This window comes from Meleagris gallopavo, chromosome 3 (assembly GCF_905368555.1).
Source record: "Meleagris gallopavo chromosome 3, MGAL_WU_HG_1.1, whole genome shotgun sequence".
In the NCBI taxonomy this organism is placed as follows: Eukaryota; Metazoa; Chordata; class Aves; order Galliformes; family Phasianidae; genus Meleagris; species Meleagris gallopavo.
In genome coordinates, this window is record NC_139406.1 from 19,840,190 (window position 1) to 19,865,274 (window position 25,085).

Genomic DNA, 25,085 nt, shown 5'->3' on the forward strand with positions numbered 1-25,085 from the left:
TCACGGTAGCCACAGAAAAAAGTAAAAAAAAAAAAAAAAAAAAAAAAAACATATGGAAGGGAGATCTTCAGATACAGATTTGTTTTTCCTGGGACAATGAAAGGCAGCTACGGGAATGGATAAGATAGGGTGATATATGGCAAAATGTAGCTTTTGGCCAAATTCTTGTATCCACTTGTTCACTTCAAATGCTATCTTGAACTTTGCAATTAGCTCTTGATCATGCATGGATGGGTTAGCCTGAGTGAGAGATTAATCAGATCTCTCCTCCCTTCAGTGCTTCTAAATGGAGGCTGGAGGCAGGGCAAACATGACATAGCCTGCTGTATGCAGTAATCCATACTCTGCTTGTTGTGATTCACAAGCTACCCCTGCTTTCTACCAAAACCTATTCACAAGTTTTGCAGTATACTTAATGCTTTACTACAAAATGTATTCAGTTTACATGATCATGTTCTTGCTTTACCTTACCCTACTCTTCTCCATGCTCTTCCATACCTACCTCATAACTTGAAAAACAAACTGTTCCCCATCTTGAAAAAAGAGCAAATCTCTGAGAGAAATTTCTGGAGTTTTCAGCCCTGCCTTTTTGTGAAGACTAAACTTACAAGGTAGTCCTTTTTATGCCCTAGCTGTGCTTCTCATTAGAACTTATTATATTTTTGTCCCTTTTTTTCTGTTTCACTTCTTTAATTACATCTACATGTATATAGATACAAGATGCAAAATGCATTAAAAGTACAAATAAAATGAGAAGTATGTATCAGCCTTTCTTCACCACTATCTTCAGCACAGAAAACAGTAATGTTTACAAAGAAATTTGTTTTTAAACTAGAGTTTTTTCTGTGCTTTCCTAATCATACTAAATAAACCCGTTCGTGGAACTTCCTGGCTGGAAGATAATGTGATTTGTCTTTATGTGTTATTTAATTTTGGGATTTGTGAAACGCCTTTGCTGCACACAGCTGTGTGTACACTGATAGCATTTTCCTATGCAACTGCATAGAGCAGCTTAAAGCCATGACACAGAAAAGACAAGAATGAGTAGAGGGGGACACATACATCTATTCTGACACTGGCACTTAGAATATCAAGTAGAAGTGCTCCCATAGTTGCTGAGTAGTTCACAGATAGTTAAAAGTTTCCTTAGTTTTATTTGCACTGCTGTTTACTCCTAATTTTTCTAAAATGAAAGCCTTAATCAAACAGGTTTTTTTTCTATAATTATCTTTTACCTTAATCTTCAAGACTTTTTTTTTTTTTTTTAAGAATGGAACATTCTCCCTAACATTCTGTTGGGTTTGTATCCTTAACAGCTTTCCAGACTGTAAATGAACATAAAACTGGGTACTATCTGCTAAAATTAGGTTTCAATCACTCATTTCGTTCATAGATCTTAGTGATAATCTATTAAATAAGGCATATAAATAAATGCTATTCTAACATCTTCAAAATTAAAAATGCATTTTTGTTTTTTTTCTGAGAGCCAGGCAGACTTTCAGTGTTTTCTATTTTCAAAGGCAGGCTCTAAGCTTAACAGATGAATGCCAAAACTTGAATCTGTCAGTATGTATATGTATGGATCGACCATGCAAAACTGGGTACAGAACTGATCAGAAGATGGCCTTCCCACAAACACAATCATTTTAAACCATACTCATTTACTGCATGACATATGTTGCATAAAATATTTTTCATTTTGAAATTAAATCCTTTTTACTGCTTGCAGTCTTCCCATCTTTTCCATAGGCATTTCAGCTGCAGGTCAATTTCCTGTATATTAAAAGGCTATAGTCTGCTGTTTTGTGGGAGTCTGTCACTGATTCCTTCCTGTGGTGATGGCTCAGCTCTTTCAGCCTGTCTCTTCTTATTTTGAGTGCCATCTGTGCTTTGAATACTGTTTAACCTCCAACTATATTTATCAGTCCATAGGAGGACAGAAGGAGAGAACTGTTTGCTTACATTACAAAGGGAAAATGTGTTTCTTTCCTGGCAAACTGTCTTTTCAAAAATGTACCACAGCATTGCGCCATATACTTGGGAGGGATAAGTAAAGCAGAAACTGTGTCTGGTTTCTAGATATTGTGCTGTAAAATATGCCGAGAACTGCCTAAAATTTTATTTCTTTCTGTCCACTCCAAGATAAGGACTGTGTTCCTTACATCATGAAAGTTGTGTACTGGGCACTGCCAAGGACCAGGAACTACTACTTCTGCCTTTAACTCTGCCTTCAAGGACCACGTGTAAATTGGTTCTTATTACTAGCACACCTGTCTTCAAATATACTTGTGCTTAAGAGGAGTCTGGTTTTGTGCAATTTGAGGGGGTATGGACAATGCATGCAAGGCATCAGTTAGAATTACTATTTAACCGGGAGCTTAAGTTTCTTGTTTACTCTGTTTTAATCTTTATCTCTAGCTTAACCCCTCATAATTACTTATTTTCCACTCCAGATTTTTTCTGTGAACTCCAGGTTTTCTTCTAAAATATTTTTTAATAGATATTACAATCAACTATAAGGATTTGTTTTGCTTCCTCATTTGGGAGGATTTTTTGGTAATATGCAACAATGAACATGAGTACTATAGAAATTGAAAGAAGAGTATGGCAACAATTTGGACAGTGAATCAGTATGTCCTTTTGTAGCAAAGGCAATAGTTAAGGGACTCATCACTTGAGAATAAGACCTTCCGTGTTTTTTGCTTTTTTTTTTTTTTTTTTGTCTTTAGCTTCTTAGCCTTAGTTTCTTCTTGTAGTCATGATGCTTGAACTCATTCTGGCTTTTACTGGGGATTTTATCTGTAGAAGGATGGCTCCATGTGACTGTGGATTGGTCAGCAGCATTTGGCTTTTAAGCTAGATTATTTCTAGAACATATGTTCTAGAATGGCTAATTATAAATCCCCAACTCTGACCATGCATTCTATTAAATTATAATGTTTTTCATAAGAATTTTAAAGCACTATGCTAGCTTCACAGCAAATGTAAATCAGAGTAACTCCACTGATTTTAATGGAGCTGTCTCAATTTACACCAACCAGGCATCTGTTCAATTATGTCTTGTGTTAAGGACAGAAAATGGCATAATTTAATCTATCCCAGCTGTGACAAATAGCTGCAAACACTGTGGTAATGATGTCTAGGGGAAAAAAAATTAAAATAAAAAATAATAATAATAATAATAAAAAGATGTTAAAGCTCCTAGCTTGTGATCCTGCTCTCTTTTCTAGATATCCTTTTACATTTGGAAAATTTCTATCTCGACAATTACAGGCAGAAGCCACTAGGTGCCAGTGTTACCCACATGTCAGGAAAATCTTCCTTAACTAACATGAAGAACAACGTGAAAGCCAATGAAGCAAAACCCTTTAACTGAAAAGAAAGCTTTTGTGTCTTTTCAACTAAATATCTCTGCATTAAGGTTTCAAGATGATTACTTTTCTAAAACCAAAGATACTAAATTGATGTACATTGACACAAACCCACATGAAAACAACCTGACTGAAGAATGCATTTCCATCAAAAACTCAGATAGGTACAAAAGCTGCTATGATGCCTTCAAGGTGTTAGCAGTTATACCTTGGATCTTAAGGCAGACTAAAGTCTGCATTTTCCACATATGTGCTGCTCAATATACTTCTTGAATAGCAATTCACTGCTAAGATAACTATTTTACAGGAATTCACACTGCAAGCCTTATGTGGAAGTTGATTTGACCCATCATTATATACCAGGGTTTTCACTTGAAATCATTTCTATTGTTGTCATGTTTCTCTTTTCCTGCTAAAAGAAGTTCAAATCTTCTATTAATGAAATAGATAAGCTGGGGATGGCTTACTGCCTGTGTGTGGAAGTTGTGAATGCTGATCTCCAACTAGCATGCAATAGCTCATTTGCAAAAGGTAAACTTCAGACAGTTAATTTCAGACATTCACAGTAACTGTTTACATCCGTGTCTGTCACTCTAATTTTTTTTTTAATGTGAAAAAACACTCAAGATCAATCTAGACTGTTTCATAAACCACCTTAGCATGAGGTGTACTGTCTATTCCTCTTCAGTGACCACAAAACAAATTTAAATGATCAGTACAGAAGCTGAAGTTTACACTGAAGACATCTTAATTTGTAACAGATTAATCCTACCAAGGTGATTTTTCAACATTTAATTTTTAGTCAGGGCTGATATTTTGCTTTTTTTCTTTCCACAGCCATTAGACTTTGAAACAAAAAAGGCATATACCTTTAAAGTAGAGGCTTCCAATCTCCACCTTGACCATCGATTTCACTCAGTGGGTCCATTCAAAGACACTGCCACTGTCAAGATAAATGTGTTGGACATGGATGAGCCTCCAGTTTTCAGCAAGCCTTTGTATACAATGGAGGTGTATGAGGACACTCCTGTGGGGACAATCATAGGTGCAGTTACAGCACAAGACCTTGATGCTGGCAGCAGTTCAATTAGGTAAGAAAGCTTTTCCTCCTTCAATCACTCTCAGACAGCCCAAACTGCTGTTGACACTGGATTCGGTAGCAAAGAGCTTAGTAAGAAGATAGAAATTGTTTAAAGTCTGTCATAGTGATAGGTAAATGCTGCTGAAAAAAAAACATTGAAAATAAATACTAGTTTAGATGATTTAGCTGGAAAAATATATTAAGTGTGGGTAGTTTCTTATCATACAAGATCATACAAGTTACCATGCAGTGACATGATTTCAGAGATTGTGTCCTGAGACTAAGGAAGTAAAAATGTTTTGTCTGATGTCAGGAACTTACACAAAAGCTGCTCTGAACAATGAAAAAGCAGGCTCTACATTCCATGTCTGTGTCACCTCAAGAGGTGAAGGCGAGTGCTACCCCTTTCACAAAAACCAGTCTTTTCTTCCAGCAAAGAACAAATTTTTTAATAAATAATTGCTACACCTGTCTTGGCTGAGATGGTGGGGATGTGATTGCCGACCAACATGGCTGTGCTCACCAGTCCTTAGCCTGCTAGTAAAACCTCCTGCTTACTGGTATTGCTTGCTTTTCTGAAATAAGAGAGAGAAAGGAGTTACTATACAAATGTAATGTATTGATTTTGCTGACATATTTCCAGCCTTGTTAGAAATTTTGAAGCAAAACAGAGTCATGCACCAACAAAGAAGCTCCTGTGCAAAAATACTGCAAGGTGTAGGAAGTCATTATGCATACTTCCAGTGCAAATATATGCTGGTGGTACAAATTTATGCTGGATCTACTTGACTTCAGGAAATATTTTTAGTTCCAGAATGTAAAGAGCAATATTACAGATGTAATAGAAATCTTTAACTTCTGAATATTAATGTTTATCAGATGGAACTATGATCAAACAGTAAGATGTTACTCTTGGCTATGAAGTATACAGACATTACTGCATGCATAACCATTCAAAGTATGTATTCCAAATGAAATAATTGATTACAAATCTAATTTGGACTATTTAATATAATCCATGTTTATTAACTATGTATATTTTAACTCAGCATTGATATTCCTAAAATGCAAAATACATTTTAGATTATCTGTTGTATTCCTTAGAAAAAATTTAACATGGAAGTATCCAGCTCCTGCTTCATTAACCCATTATTAATTATTGCTTAAATATTACTGATGTTGTTTGCTCCCCTTTTTTAAAAATACTTCCTTAATTATTTTCTAATACAGAAAAGTAGTTAGTCGTGGGTCTGTGTCACATTGCTGTCCTGACAAAGGATTAAGACATTCTACAATAAAGACAATGATGGGAACCTTTTCCCCCAGTGGTAGCCTAAGAAAATAGTCCCACTGTGTCATTGAAAACAATGTTGTATCTTGAAACCAGATAGCAATCTCTGTAATCGTATTGTTGAGCAGTTTTTTGTATGACAGCAGAATCATCATTCCTCAATGAAAGGTTTGTTTTCTACACAACTCCCTGCTATGAGATTCAAGTGTTTTAATTACTGATTTGCAACTACGCAGGAGATATCACCATTGCAAGTTGGTTTTTCCATACATAGAGCCCAGTAATACTGAATCCTAAGCCATTCTTAGGTGTTCAGGTGACTTTTTTTAATCCTGAAATAATTATTTGGGGTCCAAATTCTCATTTATAGTTAAAAGATGAGGAATATTACAAAATACTCTTGTATTCCAGCCTAACTTTTCTCCTGACTGACCATGAGCACTTGCAAACTAAAGAACTACTCCCAGCATTACTTACCTGTTCCTACTTAGAATTAAATCTCAAATTGAATTCAATGGACTTTGGAGGGAGGTACTTTGCTTTAAGGGCAGAGATTGGTTCCAGCAAGCCAGGTGACATCCAGTGAAGATTAAGCTAGAAATCTCTCAATGCAGTTTTCTTGGTCCAGCTTTGTAAAATGACTTTAATTTCTATAACTTTTCACATGTCAATCCTGAAATCTCTTATTTAGTTCTCATTTATCTGAGGATAGATTTGATTCTCCATACTGAATTTCATCTAATGCAGTTTGAATTCAGTGATAAACGTTGTACTAACCCAGTACAGGTCTGAATGTGATTTTATGCCCTGGAAGAAATTGTCTGTATTCAAGTGCTGACTTATCCAAGTAAAAAAATTTTACTGTTGTGTTAGTGACCAATAGTCCATGAGTTTAATATTCTTAATATATATGAAGAAATTCAATGATCATAAGTTAGAAAGGCATAAATTTGTTTCAATGGTTATAATTTTGAATTTTTGCCTTAAGTGATTACTCTCTTTCAGCTGTTTAAAATGTAGTTTGTCTCATAGATGTAAAGAATGAACGCAACAATTTCTTCATGTTTTAAGGAGTCTGAACATGTTCCAAGTAAACATGCCATCTAAACAAACATGGAAAAGCAAGTGATGTTCTCTGAGGCAACAGACCATGCCATTTTCTGGGTGGCATAGTCTCTCTACCAATTAGTTCAATTTCTCTGAAATGTTTTACTACAGCAGTTTAGCCACTAAAATGCCCATTACAACGACAACAAAATCAACAATCTGCCAAACAATAAATGGGGAAAAATGACAAATCTGCACTGTATGGAACAGAAGGCAAAATTCTGGGAAACAAAGCTCACATGAAAGGAAGCAGCACAATGTAATCCATGTCATCTGACAAAAACTTTAGCTAGACTTATCAGGAAGGGGGAGATAACAGCTAAGAGCGGAGGCTGGGTTCAGCTTTTAGAAAAAGAAAAATATTTTGCTGGAAGCCATTAAAAAACATTCAGGGTTGTATACTTCTCTTTTCTCCTGTAAAAGGAACCAAGTTGTAAGGACAGGAATTTTAAACAAGTTTGTTTTGCTGGATGGTATTTGCTAGAGATGATAAAATGAAGGAGCAGAGCACATAATCAGTAAAAAACAGGAAACTAAGCACAAGAAGAAAAGAGGCCACAAGTATTCAACACCTGCAAGGGTGACTGGCTTTGAAGCTATTTTGGAACATTACTCCACAGAACCTGATTTTCAAACTGCATTAAATCTGGAGTTTATTTATCTCAGAAGAGCTATTTTGTCAATTTCTATTTTCTCCATAGTGCTGCAAGAAATGATCTGCTTAAATGCTAAGATTAAGTCTTAAGTACTTTGTGGACGTTAAAAATCCCAAAGCCCTTCTGAAAAGAACAATGATCTCACGCTGTTCTCAGATTCCTTGTTTACAATGGCTGTAAATTTTCTAGGAAGGAGAAAAAAAACACGTGTCGTAAAGCTCATGATAATGTGTGTTATTTATGAGTATGCAAATGTTTTAAAATTCATTACTTGTAGTGCAAGGGATGCTAGAAATTTACAAAAATCACTTCTACATGCATACATACTTTATGGATGCTAGAGACACGTATCTAAACAACAACAAAGTAAAATGAATGGGAAAACAGTGTTACATGCAATGCTGTCTAGAATAGAGAGCTTTATCTAACACTGTATGTGAAGTTTAGCAACTTTACACCAACACCTTTGAAGATGTCGGATTTCCTAGAGCCTGATCTTCTGGCATAAGACATGAAAGGATTTTTTCTCCTGGTGTGAACCCCTGATATGACTCCAATTACAATGAGTCTAACATTCCGAGCCATAGTACTGCCCTTCAGATCTCTGCTTGACTCAGGAGCTTTGTCTTACAAACCAGGAGAACCACTCAAAGTGAGAAAGCTGTGGGAACTGTGAATTATCCTGTCCAAGTCTAGAATCATGGAACCATGATATTAAAAGATAAATAAATCATGTACTAACCACAGGTCAATCCTTCTCTCAGTATCTTGGGATCAAGACCATTTTCCCAGCATGAGCTTCCAAAGAAAAAGCCTTATTTATTTTCAGAACTAGTTCACTCTGGTTCAGAAATTGTCATGGATAGGGTCTGTTTTCACAATGCAATGCTTTGTCAAATAAAGACTAGGAAAATACAAATAATAAGTTTTTTCCTTAAATTGTATTTTTAACGTTCAAGCACAGGCAAGATAAAGTTACCTGTGTAACAGGGTATTACTTGAATTTCTAATCCCATAGTTCTTTTTTGATTGTTTTGATTTTGATTGTTTCCCAGATTTGTTTTGATTGTGCTCTTACTCCAATTGTTTGTGTGTGCATGTGCACTTTTTATGTTTGCTTTTTCTTCAAAGCTATGACTCCTATTCTATGACATCAAAATGTTCCTCATAGCTACATATATACATGGAAAAACTGGAAGGTTTATTTCCAGCATCTCATACATTTAATAGCAGATCAAGCAAGAGCTATTTTTCTCTATATGGTATTGTGCTCAAGGGAGACACTGCCAGTTGGTTTTGCATAGATAAATGATGGCAGGACTTAGGAATTTGGTTTGATTTTTATTGTCTCTGGTGAGTTCTACACACTGTTCTGTTGTCCTGTCTGTTTCTGTCACCATTCGAGCTCTACTCCATCCATAGCTTTTATTGAAGTCCCAGTCTCCTCAACCACTTTTCAGACCTCTGCTCTAAGTTTTAATTTATCCAGTCTAACCAATTCAGATTCTTGCACCAGTATCTCTCAGTTCCTGCTCCAGATTGCTATCATTTCTAATCCTCTTACTGTTTTTTTCTATCTTTTATGATCTGTCTATCTAATACCAGTCTTTTATTTTAGGATTAATCTTCCTCTCTCACACACCTGGTTTCTTTTTCCTCCTGAACCACATCCCGTTAGCTTAGAGTCCCACTTTGCTGCCTTTTTTCCTTGTGCTATGACAGATACCTTTTTTTTGTTTTGTTTTGTTTTTTTTTTCAAATTTCATAGGATTGTTCATTTTTTCCTCTTTGTTCCGGATACTTCAATATTATTTCTACATTTCTAGGAAAAAAAAAAAAAAAAGGGTTTATTTTCCCTGTATCTTGAGGGAGATATTTGTCTGACATATTTGATCCTTCCCCACCAATATCCCTAATTTGAAGTCTCATTTGGCTCAGTGATCATTCAAGTACTATATATACACATTTCCATCTGCCTACCTTCAAGCAATGCTGGACAACTAACTTACTTCCTCCTTCTATTTCTCCTCCCTTCCTGAATTCAGTTCTCTAGCTCCTACACTTTGTCTTCATGACCTGAAACAATCATATCTTCCCCTCCACCTTCCTTCTCCCATACATTCCTCCACAAAATAGTCTCAGATCCCACTCTGCTCAATGAGGTGGCTTCCTCCTCAGCATCTGTGTCCTTGTAGGAGTGTGAGAGAAAAGTGACTGCTCTTCAAGACAAACCATAAAAATCTCCATCTTCTGATTATGAACTGTCTTTTGAAAGCAATCATTTTGTTTCAGATTAATTCCAGCTTTTCAGCAGTCACAGAAATGGGAAGTATCTGCTTTGCCTTTACTGTGAAGCAAGATGAGTGTAATATTAATTCCTTTCATAACAGTTTGCATTAATATGCTTTATTTCACATTTGCAATGGAATATGTACCCACGAACATTCAGTTACATGGCTCATTGACAAGTGACACAGTTATATCAATTGAAGAACTGTAGTGCCTCTGTTCCAGAAATCAACTGGAGCTGCTCCTAGTAGCCACTATGAGAAAAGTGCGGTTTTGTTTTAACCTTAGTCTGAAATATGTAGCCTTAAGGCTGAAGGGAACACACACTGTTCCTTGCTGGTAAACATTTTTTCATTCATTGGGCTTGTGCAACATTGCAGCACATACACTGCAAACAGCCAGAAACTTTAGCTGTGGAACACTCTTTCACGTTTAGGAGCAAATGCAGACTAATTTTTTAGTCTGCGTGGGTTTTCATAAGACTAGCAGGAACATGGAGTAAAAGTGAATATTTTCTGACCCAACTAATCAAATGTGTGCTAGGAGAAAGTTATATCTTTCCAAGTAACAGATTGCTAGGATTCTTTTGATATGCTATTATTATTATTATTATTATTATTATTATTATTATTATTTTCCCTAGATCTACTTCTGGACCAGCTGCAGCTGCAAATTGTATTTGCCAAATCCAGCAAGGCAAAAGCAAATTAAAACAGGGTTTAAAATTGACAAAGGCAGGTAACCTTTATTTATAGTTAGGAAATTCTCAATTTACTGATACCTGTGAAGAACAGCAAATGATCTCCCGCTGGCATATGCAATCATATTAAGCTTTTGAAAGTCAGGAGTTTGGAAGTAAAAGTATATGTAGACAAAGTATGTGAGAAGTTTAGGCACTACTGCTGTCAGTGATTGACCTGTTTGTGGAGAAAATGGATGCTGAAAATCAAGAGTACATTCAGCTCAAAGGCAGAAAAAAGGGAACTTGGCAGGGAAAGCTTTTAAATTAACTGAGAATACCTAAGAAGTCAGAGAGAAAGGAAGGAAGCAATATGACTGTAATAGCTCTGGTTTACTTCACAGCACTTGTACCACCTGGTGATGTGATCTTACAAAGCTGGTTCATATCCCAGAGGCACACACTGTCATTTTATTTCAGCTCAAATAATAGTCTTTCTAGTTTTTGATCAAGAGCTCTTACTCCAAATTTCTCTGGCAATGGATTTTTCAAACTTTCTAAAAAGCAATTGTGAGATTAAAGCAGAGGTTTAATGGCTGCAGCCATGTCACCTCAAGCTGTGAACCTCTCGTGGCTCGACACGAAGAGAATTATGAAGGATCAGGTCTTAAACCAACATCTAAGCAAAGCTTATCTGCTTCATGTAACGTTGTCAGTTGGTTATTCTGCACAGTCATAAACAGTCAAACTTGAAATATGATTTCATGTTATAAGTATTATAAATTTAAGATTCCCAGTATTTTTAATTATAGATCTTATGGCCTTTTCCATAAGAATGCATATATTAACCATTGTGATATAAGCAGATTTCAGGTTCTAGCAGTCTGAATTTCTCCTTTAGTTGTTTGTAAACATATCTTTACTTTTCTGACCTGAAATGGTCTAGTTTATGACTGTGATTAAGTAATAATTGCATTTAAGCAAAAGTTCCTTATATATTTGGTCATTTATTTGCTTGTAAGCTCATTAATGCCGTTTAAACAGGTTTTTTTCAAAGACACTTTTTAGGATCTACATGCATAGAAATTTCAGTCTCATCCTGACTGCAGATCTGCGGATGGATCGCATGTGCTTCCATCTTCCATTCAAAATGCTATTTTCCTTTCCAGCTGGGATAGTAGCACAGAATCACTCCAGGTGGCTCTGGATGTGAGAGGAGCAAAGCTAAAGAGAATACAGTGCTGAGGTTCTATATGGCCAAATAGAAAAGGAATGCTGTAAGAAAAGGAGGCAGTAAGAAACAAAAATATACACTGTGGAGGAAATGTGACACAGAAATTCCAGTTCATGTAGGAGGAGAGCAGAATTAATTTTAGAGGCAAATGACTGTACCTGACATGGCTTGTGTCAGGCCACCAGGCCATAGAGAATCAAGGATATGCTCATCAAGAACTTTCTACCTTAGACTCTCATGAAGAAATCTTTGTAAAGGTGACTCCATAGTGACATTATTCTCTATGGATTCTGGGTTTCATTACATGAGCAGAGGACTGAACAGGAGAACCGATAAAGGAACACTTGACTGATCTCATAGTGGCAGAGCCATTCTGACTAATCCCTTGCTTTATAAACATTTAACCAAACTGGGTTTGAAGCAACAATACAGCCTCCAGTTCCTGACTGCACTGTGTGCTGCCTTGTTTGGATCTGCTGGTGGCCCAGGTCAGTCCCAGATGAGGATCCAAGCAAGTGATAAATCCTCCACTGAGTCACAGTTTTCTCTGGAGTCAGCATGACTGCTTTTTTGTGCTTTGTCTCAACATTTCACTTCAGCCTTGGGAAAAAAAGGAAAAATTTATTCAGATTTTAGTATCCAAAAGATATAAAGCAAAGCTAATATTTATGTGACACAAAAGGGAAGTGATCAAAGATTGTTCTTGCTGAATTTATGCCTTGAGGTCTACAAGAGCTGTGCTACTTCTTGCCTTAGCACTTTATTGTACAGTAAAACATTTCAGCCTAAGCGAAGGACCCATTCAGTGTAACACAGCTTCATTTCTCTGTTCTATCCCCTGGTGCTTGGGTGACATGCAGCTGGTGCAAAATGAAGTTTTAGCTTCTACAAAGGCTAAACATCTGATGGAGCAGCCCAGATCCCTTTGCCCTCTCTGTTTTCTTAGTGTTTCAAGGCAGGAGGCACTTAACTTCATTTGCACCCTAGCTTTCTATACTCTCTCTACCCATTGATAGTAGTACTGAGGTGCATGCAGACACCCAGCATGACAGACCTTTTCCCCATCAAAACACAGCAGAGCAGTAGCCCTTAACTAAGTTGGAGCAGCTCCTCCATCCACTGGGTGGTAGAGCTGCAGAGCACAACATGGGGAGCACCACGGTAGACCAACCTGCACTTCACAAATTCGGTGAAACGATGCTTAGAACCTACAATTTGTGGTCCTGGTAGAGTAAGTGCTCTCATGTTTTCCTACCATAGCAGTATAGAAAATTCAGGTTGAAGAGTTGGAAGGGGTTGAATCCAATTGTTTCCTGCAGCTCCACATTCCTACCATGTTCTTCCTCCTCCAAATAACTGAAGATTAACTAAACTTCAGGACAGAGCTGCCTTCCACCATGCTGTCCTGTGATTCTGCCTGCTCAATGAAGCAGCGAAAATGATGTTAAAACTCAGTAAAAACAATGCATTTTCTGATGTGGCAATGGCTTTTGATAAGATACTCAGCTTGTAATGAGAAATGCAAAAGCAGAAAATGGAGCTGACTGCAAGGGTTGATAAACAAATGAACAAAATCTTTAGATGGAGAGCAGGGAGGAAGCACTGGAACTTCTCAACAGGCAGAACTGACAGTTTGGAAGGGCTGATAACTGAGCTGCAGCATGTTTTATTTCTCATATTGTCTAGCATGTTTTACGAAAATCCTTATGTAAGATTTATAAGGCTTATGAAAAGTTTAAAAGCTTCTGAGTGGATTCTGGCCTGTTATTAGAGCCTGGGTGTCTGCAGCCACTGCTTCTCTGTCAATTCTGCATAATGTTCCATTTTGTCCAAAGAAGCAAAGAACAATTTGTTTGCACTGCTACTAATCACTACATATCAGGTAAGCTCCTGACTGCTAAAATCACTAATCTTGATTTTAAAATGCATAAATATGCACCTACGTATGAAGGACTGTGAACCCAAGCATGCACTATGCAGGAGACTCAAACTATATTATTTTTTTCACATGGAAAATCTCCTGTTGTATGAAAGACATGAGGATGATGGGTATGACTAACAAGAAGGGTTTGCTCCTTCTCCCGGTCTGCACAAATTCCTTCCCTTTTCTATAGCATCAGGGTCTGATGTGCAGTGTTTGTGCAGCTGTGGTTCTTCTGGGATCTGGATGGTATCTGGAGGATTATCCAGAGTATGGGATCTGGGAGGAAACTTCCTTTGGAGTGACCATTAATGCCTTAACAGCATTCTCAAGAACACTAATGCCTGAAGTAGTGTTCAGCAAATGTATAGGAGCTTCTGCTCCCATTAACTGAGATGGCTTAATAAATTATTTAAACAAATAAACAAAAAAAGACAACCTTGCAGAAAAGCATGTGCCACTTTGGAGCATTATCACATCCTTTACATTTTTTGTCTAATGACAGGAAAATTTTACAGCAAGACATCAGGTGTTATTTTGCTGTAATTAACTTTAGGCTTTTCTGGTAACACTTAGTAAGTATGAATATATCAAATTAAATTTGTATGTCACAGTAAATATGTTTCACTAGATTTGCTTCCTCTAAACAAAAGAACACAGAATTAAAATCAGACTATTAAGAATATAATTTCTGTACCAGAGATACAGAACAATACTGAACAATTTAATTTTTAAAGTCTTGTTGATATTAACAGAATTGAGGTTGATAAAAAGTATTTTATTTTATTAAATACATTTAATCTTCTATGCATATAGAACTTTGTACGCATAAAGAACCACAGTTGCTGGGTTGTACCTTGGAAAGGGACTTGAAAATATATGAGAAAGAGCCTTGTGGTTGTGTTAACACAGGACAACATGAGTAATACGCAAAGACTTTTGTCTGCTACTGTTTGGAGAATAGTGTATTATGCCTAATTTTATATTTTCATGTTGCAGAGAAGAGAAAAAAAGTATATTTACTATTTGTTTTTTACTATTTTTTCATATTTTTATGTATTTTTTTTTTTACTATTACTGCACTTGTAAAAATTTTTAAGACAGCATTTTTGAGTTAATAGAGAATCACAAGACTCAGAATCAAAGGTAATCTTTAAATCTAATGAGAGTATGAAAAAGAGTTTAAAGTTGCTTAATACTGATTCAGTGCTGCTGCCCTGAAGAATAATTTAATAATCTATTCTGTTCATCCCTAAAAACAGATAATTCAGGTTATTATCCTTTAGCACAAGAAAATCTTTTTATTTATTTATTTATAACTGTATGGCTTCACTAAGCATGCATAGTCTATCGAGCACTTGTATTAAAAATCCACGATTGCATCTTTAGTAAAATTATGACAATTACTCCTCAGTCTTGACTGGAAGTGCAGGTACTTCCAGTGATCAGCCATGAGGAGCTGAAGAGTTTAGCACTTACATTTGAGAAGAGCAGAAGTCAGTGAGGCAGTAAAGAACTGATGTATCAAGTGCATATGTATGTACATGTGTTCATGTTTCTTTGATATTTATACAATGAATATATAATCATAGGAAGTACAGGAAGTTTTATTGTCAGGATGGGAGTTTGAAGGACACAAACTTGTTTGCATGCTTAAACTTTTCTGATAATTTAATTTCTTTCAGGCTTGACTTGAGCTATGAATGTCTTCTTTCTCATTTTAGAAGCAATTTGCTGTTTCTATACTTTTTAGTAACTGCAATCTTAAAATATTATATATGTTTGTAATTTAAATATTTCAAACTGAATCATAGTGCAGATTTGTAACAGTATGTTTCACATGCAGATAGTATTCCCTGGTATGTGTCATACATCACTATTATAGGGACTAATGGGATTATTCAATCCATCTTTCTAGAAATTTCCCTGACAATCTCCATTACTTTACCCAGCTTAGCTTTGCAAGTGACAGGACTGGTATCATTTCTCTTTTGTACAGTGTAATATACATCACTGCCAGAAAGATTCTGCTGCATAATTTTTTTTTCTTAATTTCATCCTTCCTCTACTCTGCTCTGAACAAAATAACACCTTTCTTTTAATGGTGTTTAAGCCCTTCAGCTATCTATAGACAATTATCATTTCTTCCTTTTGTCATCTCTTATCCAAGCTAAACATACTTTAGCAATTTAATCTTTCCTTAAAATTCAGCCTGTCTACACCTAAGACAGTTTTTTTTGGACTTCTATAAACTCTCTCTGATATCTGTCTGATGATGTGATGGCCAAAATATATTGTAGAGTTGCCATTTACTCAACAGCTAGTTATATGCAGAGATTATTAATTTGTAGCGGCAGTGCAAGAATGTGCTACAGATGAAAATTCTTTCGGACTTTCAAGTAGTCAAATCACATTTCAAGTCTCATTTGCATTCTTCTAGTCCTTCCTCAGTCCTTTTGCCAGTCCTGCTTTACATTTTTCTTTCATCTATTTAATTATGTATGTGTTGGAACTATGAAAAATCCTAACCGCTCATAATTTCCAACTGAATCTTAGTATCTTTTGTTTATGTTTATAATGTACTTTTTTTTTATATAATCAACATATTTTTTATATGATAGGTGGTATTTAATTGTCCCAAGTTAGCATAGTTGAAAACATACTTTCTCTTAAAAATGATGCATCTTTTTATCCCACCACATAAGGAATTATCTAACATTTAAAATGCTTCATTCCAGTGCTTGGGTTTGTCATATTGTAGTTGGAGTAATAAGATGCTTTCTAAATTGGGATTGGCAGCCAAATCATTCAGTGTATGGACAGAAAATCTGCGATTTGGGTTTTCTTAGAGTCACCATCTGGGTCTGCTTTAGCTACAGTTTTACAATAGAAATGGAAATACAGACAAGACAATTTACACTGATGAATGGCATGAAAAATGTGGAACAACCCAGAAACAAATATGAAAAGTACTGGAATGTCCCCCTTTCATTTTTCTTTTCTTCTTTTAGAAGACTGGCTTTAATTACTGTTCCTTATTTGTTGAACAGTAAAACAAAAGAGAAAAAGAGTATTTAAATGTTAAATGTGTTATTGTTCACTGAATTTGTTAATTCATTTTCTTCTTCATGGCAATTTCAAATGAATGTGCTTTCAAATGATTTTCTGCCTGTGTGCTAGTAAAGCAGGAGCAAGTTTGGTCCGAGTGCCTTTAGTTTAATGACATCTCTGGGTGTATGGTCCAAACTTCCCTTCCCTTCTTACTGTGAAAACAGTGAAAATGTTTGTAGGCAGCACTTTTTCTTCACTTTTCCTTTAGCAACTTGGCTTAGTAAGAGCTGTTCTTATGCTCATCATTTTGTCAAGAATGTACCCTACAGTTCTCAAGGCCATTTCTGCTTGGCAGAGGAAATTTTTTCTACATTGTTAGGACCAAAGAACACTGCTCAAGTCCTGGGTTCCACAGCCTTCTGTGCATACTGCCACCTCTCACCCTTCCTTAGTGTGACCTGTTATCACACATCCCCATAGCAGCAGCAGGACAGCTGTCTGTTTCATTTATTCATGGTATAACAGTCTGAAGCAACTGAAGTTGTCTGCTTGATGGCTCAGAGTTCCTATTATCTTCAGAAGGATGATCTGCTGCAGCTTATAAATTCAACACTCCTCCCACAGACACTCTGCTATCTTCTGTGCTGCAGGTGGAGTAGACATAGTTTCCCTCAGAGCCTTCTTGTGAGCCACAGACCATTCACGATTTAGCCAGAACAGATGCAAATTATTATATGATCTCCTTAAGAGGGAAGTGTGTTTTTATGAACACTGTGGGTTAGAGTCTTCCAAATTTGGCTCCATTATTTTATAAATCAAATATTTCCACTCTGTCTCCTCTATCCTACTTAATGTACAAATATAGCTATTGCTGGGAAGACTGAAACAATGTTAGTAAATATACATCCTTCCATACTCATTCCTACTCAATAATGCAACCTTGAACATAGTCCTCTGCTGAGCAGTATTTGCAGGAAGTTACATTATACAAAGTCTCTGCTTTGACAATGACTATGAGCTATTTCTCAGTATCCTGATACTGAGTTCTCCCAGGAGGCCAGTTCAGGTGCTTCTAAAATACACTGCTGCTGTGTCCAGAGTCAACAAGTAAGGCTGTGCCAATACACCCTAACTTCTCCAGGAGAGAGCTGCCTCCTGGGATTAGTGCACTGACTGTGGCCTGTTTCACAGGAAATTTAGGAAGTTAAACAAACCAAGCTCAGTTGTTTCAAACTTCTAGACCATGACTAGAAGATCTAGACAGCTGTCCTAATAACAGCATCTCAACAACAGTCCTCTTTGTGTCAGTCTGACAAGAAATGTCAGGCTTTATGTTCCAGATACCTGGGTCTCTGGAAAGTTACTGATTTTTTAGACTGACGACTCTTTTCTCATTTCTTCTTTTCTTGAAAGTGTTTCTTTTGTTTGTTTGTTTTTTGGTTTTTGTTTCTTTTTTTTTTTTTCCCTCTGAAGGAAAAGACAGAATTCAGGTCTTAGGAAAAGGCAAAGTTTTGCCTTTTCTTTACAGAAAATCTCACAGCAAATGCCAGACTGTATGAAAAAATGCTTTTGGGCCATAAAAGGAAACTTCACTTCTTTTAGGGTCTTCCCAAAATTAGACCTTCCTTTGAGATTCCTCAACAATTCCCATTTAAAAAGTAGCCAGACCAAGTCCCATTCACTCTTTTGCTAAGCATTACAAATTTACTAAAGAAGGAGGAAGCAATTCTATGTCCAGAAGAGCTGTCTATGAGAGGATCTTCTCACAGAATTTTTGTCATGAGTACTGCACATAGATAGACTGTGAAAGGAAGGAGAAAGGATATTTGCCTTTTTTCTTAGAGAATATATATTTTACACAACACATCTTCAATAATTCTATTTCTGCTCCATATCTAGTCTAATTTCAGGACTGAAATAACTGTCTGTTCCATCCCTATTTTTTCCATATGTACCTTCTTTACCATAAAGACAAAGAAGGAAGGCATGTCTTCAAACATAATGCCAAAGTAATAAATAAATAAACTCATAAAAAATACCAACAGTTTTGGCATAATACTATCCACAGTTTGAATGCAAATGAAGACAATGAATTTTGAAGAATTATTACAACCATAAAATCTGTTTTTATTACACTATTCTATTCCCACTGATCTCGCTTCCTCTGAAGCCAGAAGAATTCTGGCATTAGTTTCATGAGGAGTAGTGCCAGTCTTGCAAAGCCTATTTGGAACTTTGGTCCTGCTGATGTTGTGTTTAGTAGTACACATACTGAGTTTATGCATGAAGTTAACCACCTGTGTGAATGCTTGCAGATAGATTATTAGATTCTGATCTTACAAGTATTTGTTATTAAATTCAACTTTGGAAACAACAGTGTTCAAACTGTTTCAGTAGTTTTAAAGCCTCATGGTGAAGGATCTTATCACCTACACTGCATTTTGAAATTGGTCCTGTATTTTCTTCACTGACTCGTACTGTTGTTGTGTAGGATTCTTAGACGGAGCTGATTTTCCACGGGCTGAAGATAAGTTACTTTCTCATGCTTTGATAGGACATTTATGTGTGGCTGAGTATTTAATATAATCTATTAAAAATGAGAAGTATGAACAATTAATTTTACTGTTTTTGAAAGAGTATCTCATGTTTCTAAGAAATGGCATATATATTTTTCATATTTTTATGTCAACTAAATTTTGAATGAGATTGAAATTGCAAATGTGAGTAGAAAATGTGCCTGCTCAGCTATGTAAAAGGATATATTCAGATTTTAGCAAATCGTAGGTGAGGCTCTTCAAATAAAGCAGTGAACTGATAATGATGACTGTCAATTGAAGTAAAGTATTTCATCTACAGACAGGATTTTCTTATAATTTTGATTAAATGAAATCATATGCTCTATTGTGATTTTTTTATTATTTAAGTCTCCTTTTGCTATTAGCATTCATGAGTCCCATTCTAAGGGAATGTGCAATTTACCTTTTTGTAACATTGCTTCTTTCTGTAGAAATAAGCTTGATGTTTAACATTACATTACAAATATATTCTTTCCATAGTCTATACTTACCAGAGAAGGAAATACTATCTTTTGCTTTTAGTCTCACTGATCTACATGCAATGAGGTGTCATAGGTACATTCCTCTGGCCTTTATGAACTTCTAAACGTAACTGTTGCTGAGTGCCACTTTTTTTTTATTGCCTACTGCTCACAAATGTGGTTCTCATTTTCATTGTGCCTGGTTTTTGAGAAACACAATCTAGGTACGAAGAGAACAGCAATGAAAAGGAAATTAGTTGCTGCCGGCACTGCATCAGAAGAATTATTCTGTTATGACTATAAACAGTAGCATCAAATGAGAAAATAGACTTTCAAATTAATTAGCATTTAAGGGAAATGGTTTTGGAATAATTATCAGATTGCTTTTAAGTGGTTACATTTACAAGCACCTCTCTTCTTTCTAATATGTCCTTGGTAGGGACAAATAACAAATGCATACGTGTTTTGAGTTTTGATTTTGTCCTGTGTTCATCCTTTTTTGAGAAAGAATAAAAAAAAAAAAAACAATTATGTTGCCTCATTCCTCTCAACTCCAGTGCAAGTCAGACTTGTTCCTTCTTCCCAAAAGCAAAGAGCCTTTTAATGCTCCTGTATAGGTAAGGGTAATAAGCCTACTGAGGTCTTCTGTGCTATGACTGTTTCAGTATTCTTTTGGTAAAGGACCTCTAAGTAAGTAGACTGTACTAACAGTCGGTCTACAAGGACACCTTTCTCAGCCCATTAAGACTATTGTAGCTATGAATATACCAGATCTGAGCCACTATCCATCACTAAGCAAGCACTTAGTGTTTCACAACTTTTCTCTTTTTCCCTGTGAGCTTTTCTAGTGCTTTACAAAGTAACAGGCATAAGTGATCACGTCAACAAAAGCTGTGCATTAACTTCTTGGGAGCCCATTTTCAAATAATCTTACAGGAGAAGTAGTAAGTCTTTTGTTATATACTCATTTTTCCCCTTGAATATTCCAACTCTATAATAAATAAATGAACAAACAAATCATAGCTTATTGTCTTCTTCCTGCAAAGATGGCAATAGCTGGGAAGAGAAAAATAACAGCTCCAGCTAGCTAGACTGCTGTTATTATAAATGTGTAATCATTGTACATTTGCATCCACTCTGTTTAATATTTTTCGTGTACAGATACTTCATCGATTGGAAGAATGATGTGGACAGCTACTTTACAATAGATGCTAATGAAGGAACCATTGCAACTAATGAATTACTGGACAGAGAAAGCACAGCACAGTACAATTTCTCTATAATTGCAAGTAAAGTTAGTAAGTATGACACAAACTGAATTAATATGCTAATGTGCTTGTTTTTTTTCAGAATGTAGTGCTCGAGCATAAATATACTGTGAAGAGTACATATATAACCAAGAAATTATTTAGAAAGGCCCAATAAATATCATTTTCCCAGATTGACTGTGAGGCTGTATGACATTCAAATAGGCCTGTACAGTAATGGTTTTGTAGTAGTCTTCATGCAAGAACAACTCCTTCAGATCTGAAAAAACTTATCGAAAGGAATGCTTGAAATCAGAAGAGAATGTATATAGACCTTCCTCTACACATACATATTCATTTAATTCTCAGACAAGAATTACAGTAAAATTGAGTCATGATAGCATGCTAATAATTTAGAGCACTAAATGAATCAACTTGTGTGCTGTCTCTTTGATTTTGAATTTTTTCTCTGCCCAAGACTGTTTCTTCTTAACCATTTGTTTTCTATTACTGTATTGTTGGTTTTGTTTGCTTTATTCCTTTATGCCTTCTCCCATAAAGCTTTTATTTTCAGATAAGAGCTCCCTTCTTCTCATGTATTAAGTAGCTCCAACTTTCTTCACTGTCATCCTGTGTAGCATTTGTAGCATTCTTCCTTTGTGATCCTGTCAAACTGAAAGTCTGGTAGGCATACAGCACTATTCAAATGAGAAGTTTTGTCTTCTAGAAGATGTGTAAAGACCACAAAAATCTTTCTTGGGACATAATAGGCTGTACAAAAATATGCCTGGTATATTTCCTATTCGTTCTGTATTGTTCATGTGTCCAGAAAAAACAAATAACTTGGTTTCCTCAATATATTTCTTGGCACTGAGATGTCACTTACGAATAATTATAAATGTCTACACTTACCTAAGTGTTAATATAAATATCAGCATTTACACATTTCTGAAGAGCAGATGTCAAGTGAATGAGACCAGGCTCGTTTTGGTGGTGCCCAGTAACAGGACAAGCTGTAATAGGCATAAGGGGGGAACACAGGAAGTTCCATCTGAACAAGAGAAAGAACTTTTTTGCATTGAGCTAAAAATAGAGCACTGGAACAGGCTGCCTAGTGAGGCTGTGGAATCTCCTTCCACAGCCTTCAAGACCCACCTGTACGCTTTCCTGTCTAACCTGCTGTAGGGAACCTGCTTTAGCAGAGGGGTTGAATTCAATGATCTCCAGAGGTCCCTTCCAACTCCTGTGACTCTGTGATTCTATGATTCAATATATGTAATACATTCTATTAACAACAAGAGGGAGATATTGGAAGCAAAGAAAGCATATATTACTTAAAATAAAAATAGCTGTAGTTATCTCAAGGAGAACCGTGGGATCACTACCTGAAGTCTGAAAAACTAACAGGGACACTAGTCAAATGAACATTTGAGTTTTATCCTTAACTTGAGATAGGAATAGACTAGCAGAAGAGACTAAATTTTCACAAGTGATTGGTTATGTGGAGGTATAAGTATTTGCGTATACTGAAAGTCCAGAAGAATTGTACTTCATTTTCAGAGAAACTGAAAGGCTATAGTAAAGAAGTCTTGCTCTACATTTCAGTAACACTTATTATTTTTGGTGGATAAGGATCTCCTGAGAATTGTAAAATCTTTCTGCAATAAGGTTGCAGTTTTAATAAACTTAATAGGAATCTGTTTATTATTCCCTAGAGTAATTAAAGCTAGCTAAAATCTTCAAGTTTACATTTCTACATAATGATATGCAAAACTGAAGCAGGTAGTCTATATTATGAAATTCCCAATTTCAACACTTACCTAGTTAAGACTCTACAGCTGAGACATATCTGTGATTCATTTTAGCATACATCAAAATATTTATAAAGCATTATTCATAGCAATACAAATAATTGCTGTACCTGTACTAGAGCAATATTGAAAAATTTTGGAAGATTTTATTTATATCATCTCAGAACTTTATATGCAGATGTATAAGAAATAACACAGAAATAAACACCAGTTTTGAGAAATAGTACAGTACACAGCGAAGAACGCCAAAGAGAAGAGTGGGAACATCTGAAGTAAAAGAGGGAAAAAAAATAATGTTTGGGGGAATTTTCTGCTACAAAAAAGATGTGACCCATTTAGTGCTTATATAGAAGTAGTGTAATAATCATCTCTTATAGTAACAAGATGCTGAACAGTGCTTTGACATATACCTGATTACCAAGTGGTCCATTGCACAGACTTGCTTCAGGACATTAATTCTTATCTAAATATTTTCAACTCTTGTTGAGCACATCTATTTAAAATAAAGAGATTTCAAACTACTAATAGCCATTTTAATTTCTGTTAATCACTTGCCAAAATATTTATTTTTTGTTCTCACAGCATTATTATTTTTTTTCATGAAGGAACAAGAAAAAAACTTTCAGATACCTCCAATGTCCTTAGCCATGGGGTTTTCTAGTGGTTGCCCCAATGGGCTTCTGTAGCTTCAGAATGAAACTCTGTAAGAATCACAGATTATACTTGTGTCACCTTTTTTTTTTGTACAGTCTAGTAGTATTACAACTTCTAAGCAAAGAAATAAATTAACTTTCAAACAAAGGCAAGCAGTTTAGTTAGCTAAATATAGCAGCACACAATATATAAATGTAAATGCAGAATTGGATGTACTATATAGACTTTTCTTACAAGCTGATAATATTTTTATTAGAAAAAAAAACAACAGACATTATATTTTTTAAAGGCATATATTTCAAAAATGGGGCAGATGAGAATTGCCTTTTGTAAATCAGTTTGCCCTTTGTTGATATGAGCTGTTACAGAGAAAAATAATTTCTTTTTTAAAAGCTTTTCTGTTTGAGAATTTGTAAATGGTTCTATGTCCAATGTCCTCTTTCCACTTTATTTACTTTTTTTTTTTTTTTGGACACAGATATACTGCAACTATTCTTCCCTAAACTGTAGGTTCTGTCTTTTCATTCCTACTTACACCAAATATGGTGTGGATTAACAGCTTGACCAGAGGCCAAATTTTGGCCCTTAGCAACAAGTTGATTATGAAATCTGCTTGTTATAGGCCTGCTTGTGTCAGTTTGTAGGTGTGAGAAATCCTGATTACTCAGAAAGAACATCATAAATTTTGCATTTGGACAGAAATATCTGGCTCCATGTAGTGAAATCAGATATGGGAAGTTATTCTAGCCGTGTTATTGAGTGACCAGCTCTAACCACATATCACTATATTGTTGTTTATTTTTTATTTCTAACCTGAAAAACTGACAAATGTCTGTTCCAAACATGATCTGTGAATCTGTCTTCAAATAGCAGAACAACTACTCAGTGTGGAGTAATGGATGCCTACTGTCATATTTAACACAAGACACCATAACCTTGTTCTTTACCCTTGTTAAAGAAGTTCATCCCAAAGTAGAAATATTCATTTCTGGAAAGCAGATGACTCTTCTGCTAACATGCAGATGATGACACAGACATGAAGGCAGGAGACTGCAAAAGGTCTCTTACCCATCTGTTGAAATAAAAAAATCAGCCTCCATGTAGAATAAAGTACATGAATAGGAAGGGGATGTTTCAAACCCCTATTTTTTTCCCATTTCATTTACCAGTTTCTCCTTACTTGAACTTCTCTACTTTTCATTTTGGTTTTGTTTTTCTCCTGATAGTTTCTTCTAGTATCTTCCATGCTTCCTGCTTTTGAACATTTTTGATTCCTCAAACTCTGTCCAGAGTAATAAATTATACTTGTCTTGCATTTTTTCCTGGCACTAAGGCCAGCTGGCACTGAGTAGTTTACTTCTATGCCATTAAACACTCTGGCCTTCCAAACAGGGTGGCAACGTGTAAATGAATTTTCTGAGTTGTCCTTCATTCATACTAATTCTCTCTACATGAAAGTGAATTACCTGAAAGACCGCTAGTTTCCCCAGGCCAGAACTGTGCCAAGAAGTTGCTGTAAGAATTTGACAGTATAAATAATCAGAGTTCAGTGCCCAGAAAGGTCTACAGTGTCATGCTAAATTACCAAGAATGAAAATAGTTTCTGTACTTCACAGAAGAAAAAATAGGTTAAGTTGTGTAACATCTTATTTCTGT

At 35.8% G+C, this 25,085-nt stretch overlaps 1 protein-coding gene across 1 annotated transcript in view; it reads left to right on the top strand.

Moving 5' to 3' along the window:
- The window catches only part of CDH12 (cadherin 12), a 152,722-nt gene that overhangs the window by 106,179 nt on the left and 21,458 nt on the right, over positions 1-25,085 (top strand). The window contains exons 6-7 of the mRNA XM_085220392.1: positions 4,209-4,462; positions 20,879-21,015. Coding sequence (XP_085076518.1) covers positions 4,209-4,462; positions 20,879-21,015 — 391 coding nt within the window. The remainder of the gene's footprint in view (positions 1-4,208; positions 4,463-20,878; positions 21,016-25,085) is intronic.